The sequence below is a fragment of the Varroa destructor genome, unplaced genomic scaffold (assembly GCF_002443255.2).
Source record: "Varroa destructor unplaced genomic scaffold, Vdes_3.0 BEIS01000001.1, whole genome shotgun sequence".
Lineage (NCBI taxonomy): Eukaryota > Metazoa > Arthropoda > Arachnida > Mesostigmata > Varroidae > Varroa > Varroa destructor.
Window position 1 is genome coordinate 28028816 of NW_019211454.1, and position 9111 is coordinate 28037926.

General features: G+C 40.6%; 1 protein-coding gene across 4 annotated transcripts in view; it reads right to left on the reverse strand.

Moving 5' to 3' along the window:
* Window positions 1–1558: 1558 nt before the first annotated feature.
* LOC111247439 (uncharacterized) overlaps window positions 1559–9111 on the reverse strand; it is a 27644-nt gene continuing 20091 nt past the window's right edge. For all 4 annotated transcript variants that reach the window (XM_022798655.2, XM_022798564.2, XM_086982103.1 and 1 more), the window contains 5 exons: window positions 7558–8079; window positions 7135–7314; window positions 6748–6985; window positions 6286–6484; window positions 1559–6083 (listed from right to left, as the gene is read on the reverse strand). In XM_022798655.2, coding sequence (XP_022654390.1) covers window positions 6011–6083; window positions 6286–6484; window positions 6748–6985; window positions 7135–7314; window positions 7558–8079 — 1212 coding nt within the window. In that variant the 3' untranslated portion in view covers window positions 1559–6010. The remainder of the gene's footprint in view (window positions 6084–6285; window positions 6485–6747; window positions 6986–7134; window positions 7315–7557; window positions 8080–9111) is intronic.

The window sequence follows — 9111 nt, forward strand, 5'->3', positions numbered from 1 at the left end:
ACCGCTTCGCATTTCCTCGAATTTTTGTTGAGGGATAAAGTCTCATTTCTCTAGCGCAGTTTCGTTTGCCCAAGGCTACCTGCTCAATGTAAAACTGGGAGTAAGTTACATTTTATAAACCTACTTTGGAAACTATATAGGCCAGGATGAGGTGGCGTGCTACGACCTAGTGTTATTTCAAACTTGTATGAAACAAAAATGTCGTCGATTGCTGATAACAGAGAAATTAGAACAATTAAGCTGCCTCCTACTCCCGTAGGTCAGAAGTGAATTATAACCATAGGACGATCACTTCTGTTGAATTCTTAATCCGTTAAAGGTCCAAATATCACGTTTCTTATATTTATACAGGCGTGCTTGTTGAATTTCGGTTTACTTGACAGTTCTTTTTAATAGCACAGTAAAATAATGGTTTCGATAGCGTATCGGTGACGCTGCACAATGCTGACGACAGGTGTATCAAATACCCAAATGTTCCACATTTTTAAGCGTACTGTATTCCAACGCAAAATCGACTCTCTTCGCGGCAAGCTAAGAAGATGTGCCTTGTAGGCGCGATAAGGTTTGATAAGGAAGCAGACGCGGTGTTCTTCGAGAGTCTCAGGACTTAAATTAAACCTAAAATTATACCCCTTTAATATCTTCTATCTAGACGAAATGCCCCTTCCGACGGTAATGCATTTCACAAAAACAGTTACGCTTATAAAAATGAAACCAGTTGCCCAAATGACATCACAAGAAGGCGGAATCCTTGTCGCAGTGCTCTCCTTCGCGTCCGCAAGATGAACTACAGTTGCGCCATGTTGCAGGTTTACAGCGTTTCACATCAAGGAACAAATACACCCATTAGTAGCCAAACCCGTCCGGATAAATTGCAAACGAAATATTTAAAGACTGTTTTAGGCGTTTCATTGCGGTTCGCTGTTATCTAGAGAAGCCATGTCTTGCGTACGAAACCCCTACAGGCCTATGTACGACCCAGTAAGCTTTGAAAAGCGGTGTCCATATCGTTAGTTCTTCCACACTGCTCCAACAAACCCTTAGACGTGGAAGTCTTTGGGGTATCATAAGCTCGATTTCGTACAGGTCAACAGAACGTTGTCACCACTTAGTCTCAACGTATTACAATTTATATCATAACTACATTGGCAAAAAGTGCAAACGAGGAATCATCTACACCGGCAAATATCGTTACAGGGCTTCTGAAAACAGGTACCTTGTTACCTAGCGAAAACGCTCACAGAAACTATTTTGTTCAGCAGCAGAGCTTGATAATTAGCCGGGATCGTCGGACCATCATGAAATGTCATTCCAGCAGGGCAACCTTTTATCCTCGGAAGGTAAAGTTCTGTTGTGGGTAACACATTATGGATAACCTCTATATCGCAAGCTGTAAAACTCCTGAAATTTTAGCCTTTATGGCACCAGCCCTGCATACATATAACAATATATAGTACCTAAGCAAAGATATTCATCTTTAACTTTTTATTGCGTAAGATGTAAAATCCACGTTTAATCGCGGAGTCTCATTTTCTTTGGAATAACCAAACAACATTCGTTATAGATTTTTTGAAAATTCATTTGGCATTTATTTCTGTTTTTCATCAGCGTTCCTCTCTTCCCGTCCACCGTCATCGGCATTTCATCATTTTTTTATTCCGACAAAAGTAGATTTTTTGTTTAAGTTTGAATAAATAAAATTCATCATCACCTAGCGCGCACAAGAGGGATCAGCCGGTAAGGGACAGCCCTGCTATCTGGGGTACCTCACAATTGATCCCCGTACTATATCTTAGCCTTGGCGTTGGTTGATATCCATTTGATGCACTGACCAAGCCTGGTCACGATTACGATGTATAATACTTATATATATATGTGTATGTATATATATATATATATACATATATATATATATATATATATATATATATATATATATATATATATATATACTAGACGGAATTTTTTTAATTAGTACGATTTTACATTCCCATCCTCTAACAGACTGATCCTCTAGCCGCTGCCTTATTTAATAACTTCGCCAAACTCTTTTCTGCCAAACTCAGCAACGAACGATAAGAAGTACAAAAAGTACAGTGTCTCCTTTGCATCTGTCATTATCGCCATCATCATCGTCATCATAGTTGTCGCCGTCGTCATAATCACCATAATTATTATTTGTTAATTTGTCCTGCCACTGCGTCTTTTCCTTCACTTTTCTGCTTACTCAATACATCGTTTCCTAGAGTTAATCCTTCTGTTTATCTATCTAGTCTAGCTGTATATTTATATATCAACCCCTAAGTCTTCACTTCTTCCATTTTCTTTTCTTACACTTTACATGTCTATGTACAATTAAGCCGCTAGTCGCTTCCACGCTTGTTGATTAGCGGGGACCCGCTTGGTGCTCTCATTTAGGTTCGTCTGTCAATTCTCGTCAGACCGTCTACCGCGATCTCATTGCAACATACTGGTTGTTGTTGTTGTTGTTAGCTGATTTCCCCTATGTGGTTAATTGTGGACAAGAAAAAAACAACAGTACATCTAGAAACATTTTTAAGAGGCAGCAATAATAACAGCAGCTATGAAACGGGTAAACAGTTTCAGCTAGAAAAGCGACTTCTACCTCACAGTACACACAGAGACTAGCACTATCTGGTCTGCATTGCGTTGACGGGGCATTGCTTTCTAACTTTTGCCCACTTAATCATGGGCTAGATAACTAGTCACTGTGAAATTAGGTATCTAATTAGATAATTCTTAACGTATGAATGAAAAGTTTCGACAGATTTCCATATTTAACATAGCAACATATCCGATACTTTTTTTTTAAACGATGCCGTTATTGCTGCTCGGTGTTTTTTCTATTAATTTCGATGATGATAGTCGTCGTCATCATCACAACGATTAACGAACTGTGTACACGGTTCATCGCGTATGTTTATCGTAAACCTTGTCCCTTAGCCGTGGAGGGAACTAATCGGCCTAGCTAAGGTATAGCGGAAAATAGGACGAGAAGACGACGAAATGATTGGGGCGTGTAGAACGTAGCGTAAAGGAGGCTTATTACTATTATTATTATTATTGTTACATGTTACATCCGCGTACTTTATATGCCGCCCCCGATCATCATCATCGTGCATGTTTTACTTTATTTATTGTCATTGATTTGCATGTTCTTCATCATCATTATAGTCAGTATAATTTTTCATTTCATTTTCTGTGTTTTTCTCTACATATATTTCCTTCCGGTGTGGTCTTCGGAAACCGACCACAATCGCATATTACGATCAAACATCTCCGCAATTCTCCCTACTTCAAACTTTTATCCCAGCCTTTTCAGTATTATTACAGTTATTATTTCTATGACCAACATTATCATCGAAAATCATCTTAATCATATTATCAATAAGAATTATTATCAGCTATCAGCCGCTTACTCGCGTCTAAAGGGTCAACTAAACATTGCGGTTTTTACTCTGAATAATCTTCGATCATCATCATCATCATTTTCCCGTTCCGTGGTCACTCTTCGATGAACCCAGTAACCCAGCTTATAGTAGCATCATTATTCTTCCAAATTGTCGGCAAAAAAAATATCAATAGTTGTAATCATTTGCGTAAACATTTTTACACAATAATCATATAATTATCCATTGCTTCGGCCGTCATCATCTTCATCATTACTAGAGATGCCCCATGATATTTTGTTGCTATAATGATATTTTATAGTTATATTGTAACAAGAAAAGCTGCGATGAGTCATTAGTAGCCCCGCTCTATCATTATACTTTTTCTTTAATAATAATAGATGGTAATTATAATAGGCATTATATTTAAGCGTCATTATTATTTGAATTATTACTGCAATGGCTGCTGTCGTGCTCAGATTGTTCTGCTGCTGTTGTTGTTATCATATACCCTCTGTTTCTTCACTATATCTCCTCAATAACACTACTAAAGACTATTACGGTTGTTAATAGTCTGTGGGTTTTCTCTCTTCCTGTTACTGTATTGTAAGTGTATTCGCCTCATTCAGCATTGCCCCGCATCTGTGTTAATTCACGCGCTGTCAGCAGACATTTTTTTTCTAAACATTGTTACTTAGCCGGTACTGGTTATAGTAACCACGACCAAGTAGAATATTTAAAGCGACGTTCGCACACCCCCGCACTTAGCAGAGCTACCCCAGCTTCTTCTAATCAAATCGTCACTTAATATCGGGGATCTACGTCTTTTGCTGGGAAGAAAGAATCTGTTTTTTCTTTGTTTATTTGTGTCTGTGTGTGTCACGGAAGTGATGATCCTAACTTGCGACTACGAAAACGTTACCGCGCCGTTCCGCAGACAAGTTTACCATCTACCTATAAGTTTTCTGAACGTTCCGTTGCTGTCTGTTCCCTTGTTCACTGTCGTTACTTTCCGCAGTCGCAGTTATCAGTGTTTCTCACGTGCAGCCCTAAGTGTGTAGCGTTTGAGCATGGCGTCTCCATGGATACTTTTTTTTCACCTTCTCTCTCTCTCTCTCTCTCTCTCTCTCCTGTATTCTTCTTTTTATCAATCGGGATCTATTATTAACTAATTGCTGTCCTCTTTTCTATAATACTCATTAGTATTATCGATTAATCGGTATCACCATTTACATCGAATCACCGGCATACTCCCGTAATGAAGTTTTAACATTCTTCAATCCCGAGAGGAATTACTGGACTGGACTGTGCAATAGGGTGTCTTGCAGAATCTAATTTGAAGATTGATCAAGCTAAACCAAGAACAGCATTAGATTTTACTAAGAGGCTAACATTTCCAAAGTTTCGGACCCCGATCTTTGTCCAAGTTAGATAACTTGCTCGTACATTATCTCCTGCCATGCTGAAGTAGTACAAAACCGTGCTACTTTCCAACTGGCGATTAGCGGTGCACTAAAATATTCAAAGGAATATACAAGTCTAAACCCTCAGCACCGAAACAATCCACTGTTCTCCCAAAACCATCGAGAACCGCCCGAACTACTCCATAGATAAGCGGGGGTGTCTGTCAACATAAACGTCCCCACGAATAACAATGATCACATATCACTATCAGCAGCGTGCGTGCCATACGTGTACATCTTTGATGCACACATAGCACATATTACTGGCATACACGCACAGGTAGATAGCAATGGACCAATTTCCGTGGAAGCCGATTTGGGCTTAGCAAATATCGTTGCTGATATTAACTGCTTGTTAACAACGACGTTGACGGTTTGACGGTAGTAACCATTATTATAGTAGCTTAAATATATTCTCACGGTGAAACGTTCGCAATAAAAGTTGGAATCTGGGAAGCAGGGATGGGGAGGATGCACTACTGCTTATTGTCGATCATTGACTTGTTATCGACTTCGACGTTCACTTACCGCTAGTACTATCACACTAGTACGTTAGTCGCGTAATCTCCCTTTCCGCTCTTTGTCTGTTTCTCCCCTATTTGAATATCAGTTGTTGCAGTCGTCTGCTTACCGTACGAGATAAACACAGCAAGATGGCGGACAATGTGTATGTGCGTGTGTGAATACGCTATGTGTATATATAGATGCTATAATATATATATGTGTATTTCTTTCTATGTATAACTTAAATGGATGGACATCCCCGTGCATCTCTCACGATTTACCTCATCGACCTCTTGAATAATCAATTTGCTTCAATATTCAGTAGGTCCTTATTAACTGACCACGTGCCTCGCTTTTATGATTCACTCTCATTGATCCTCACCCCATCGTTATTTGCGCGATGATTCACTGTAATTCTGCGTCGTCGTCGTCGTCGTCGTCGTCGTCGCCGCCGTCGTTGTCTGTTTCATTCTGTCCACTGCTATTATTATTATTAAAACATTTTCACAGCTCTGCTCTTTCCTTTCGGTCACATTCACGTCTCTGTTCGATATTCGCGCATGGAGATAGTGATGTTGCTGCTATGGCAGTTTCATGGAGTTGCCAAGTTTGTGCTGAACTTGTCTTTATTTTTTATGTTTGATTCCTCTTTTCTTCGTTGTTGTCAATCTGTGTCGTCCTGCCATTTTGGATACGAGTGGTACTTCTGTGTAGAGAACGTGAGGGATTATAGGATAAGGTAACTATTTCATTGCTATCGTATGATAGGTGTTTTGCTACTATTAGCATTATTCTTATTATTATTGTTCATCTTGTTTCTATAGTTGATGCTGCTATTGTTGTTGTTGTCTCCACCATCATCGCCATTATTGTTGCAGTAGATGTAGCTAATGTTGTGCGTAATTTACATCATTTCCTCGAAGGTTGTCATGATATCGTTCTGGGCATTCATATCGATTTGTCCACTCATAACTTCTCGTCGCCGCCGTTCTTGTTCTCGTCGACGCTGTTTTTCGCGTTCAGCCTCACTCTGTACAGCACCGCCGCCGCCTCCAGTCGCTGAAGGTGCGCCGCGCATCGCGGCTGGACTATTGCTGCCAGACCCACCTGTAAACGACCCAGAACCCAAAATCAAAGGATTAATACTCCACTTAAGATGCCGTCTACACAACGACACATTTCACAGGACAGAAATATTTCAATATATTCATTAGAGAGCAATCAAATATACAGAGAGTACTTACTGCTTAGCTGAAAAAGCGTAACAGTGTAGGCTTATTCCGAAGGGGGCATTCAACGAAGGACCAAACTAAATGAGAACGAAAATATATGGAATTATTAGCAGGGGCCACAACGAGTAGCCTACGTACCTGAATTATCAGATGATGGTCCATGAAGTGAGTGATGCGAATGATGCATGCCATGGTGAGAATGGCTTGAATGGTGATGCTGGACCGGCGAATGGACTCCGAAATGTCCTCCATCACCTTTTTGACCCATGTTGCTTAGTTGGGTTGAATGAGACCCCATAGAACCAACGCCTCCTGCTATCTGCTTCGCGCGTTCCGCCGCGTCCTTCCTCTCCTTTGCTTCGTCTAGCAGACGTTGCTATTTCGTCGTCATACAAGTAAAACGTGATTTATAAAAAATCAGTAATAAATATAAAATCAGTTATAATGGGCAATTAGTTGGAACTGTCTGACGCACACGTCCAAAACCGCATAAAGCCATGCGCGACGAGTACTATCCATGCTTACCTTGTCAGCTTTCTCTTTGGCTTGTTTCTTGAACTGTTGGAAAGAGTTCATCATGACTGAATTACTGCTACTGCCGGTGTTTTTAAGAGAGCCCTGTGCGCCGGGGGTATTGTGAGCCCCGCTACCGCCCGATGCAAGACTCGACCACGAGCCGAAGTTCCTCAGCTTGCTACTTTCACTCTGCGAAAAACAATTAAATATGAGAATGATCAATGTGCGAAACAAACCAAGCTATGCAATTCATAAGTACCATGTGTTCCTATACATGAAATATAATACCTTGTCCTAGTGATTTTTATACATGTTTACACCGTTGTATGTATTCTCGCTACTAAATTGGGTTATAAATTCAAATTTATCTTCAATTATTCCTGTTTAAAATTTAAAGGACAATGATGCTAGTTGAATTACGTTGCGTACTACCTTGTGACTGACAGGTGTCGATTGTTGTTGCGATGACTGTGTCTGCTGCTGCTGCTGCTGTTGCTGCTGCTGCTGCTGCTGCTGCTGTGAGCCGGTTGTAACCATAACATGGCCGAGACCGGCCCCCGTCCCCGGGACCGCTCCCCGAACCGTAGTTGCACCTGTCTGCTGTGGTGCTGCTTGCGCTGGCTGAGCAGCAGTCTGCTGCTGCTGCTGCTGCTGCTGCTGCTGCTGTTGCATCTGCGGTTGATGCTGTTGCAGATCTTGCTGAGCGCCTACTTGCTGTCTATGCGAGGATGCCTGCCCAGAGTGTCCAAGTGCCAAGCCTGAACTAAAGTCGCTCGCCCCGGCTCCTGCCACAGACGTTGATGACGTGTTTGGTAAGACGGATGCTCCGTGTTGACCAGGAACGCTTCCACCCATCGATTGGGACCCCGTCATAAGGTGTGACTGCGTTTGTGGTAGCAATTGGCCGAGCTGCTCCATGAGAATTCGCGAGTTGCTTCCAAATAGTGGATCCACCTGCATCACATCATTGCGTGGATCATTGAAAACGGGGAAACAAATACACAGTGGCATACTTATATATACATATATATATATATGGTATATATATATATACCTAGAGGTCAAGCCGGCTTTTTGGCTCTAGGCGAACGCATATAATAATAACTACATATAAACAATATATAACCTCCCAGCTTCATTTTTTGCATAATGAAAATTGACACGCTACAGGATGAAGTATACATGTACATATTCAAACGAGTAACATAAGACGCCTATATTAACATCAAATAGGGAATATAAGGACACTTTGTTTCTAAGACCATACTTAAACAAGAACAAATTCCTACAGCATATTTTCTATGTGCGAGAAGTTTTAGTTTGAGTGTCATTATTACTGAATGTAACCACGACAACAGCTTCAGTTTGGGACCTAGAACGCTAATTTGAACCATCTCATTTTTAAAATATTTCTTATTTAATTCGTAGAGAATTTTCTAATGGCACATGTTGTTATTGAGTGATGTTTGTGGGTGTAGACTCGTCAAAGCGTTAGTGACATACGCTACATACAAAATATTTTGGTAGTAGGAAATTAAAACATATAGTAGCGGCCAAAAAGTTTAAAAGGTGCAAAAAAGCGCCATGCGTCAGAAAATCTGACTGTTGGAGCTTATTTGGACGACCAAATTAGCAACTGATAAACAATGTCAGTTTCTGTATAGAAAATCCAGGTGTACTAAAAATAACTTTTTGAGCCATTTTCGTGGACCTTTCGGCCCTCTAGACTTTAATCATTCATTGAGAATCTTTTTTGCCTTCTAAAACCTTTCCTCAGATTTTTCCGAAGCTGCATGAAAAATGGCAATAATGGAACGTCCAGTGTAAAAAGCTTAGGCAATAGCTGATTTTAGCTCAAATATCAAAAACGACGCGCTGTTGTTTTCCGTGACGAGCGTGTTGGTTTGTTGTAGAAAGAGCAAACTTTCGTCTAGTGTCAGGAGCAGTGGATAAACTTATATGTTACGACGAATAGCCCACTATATA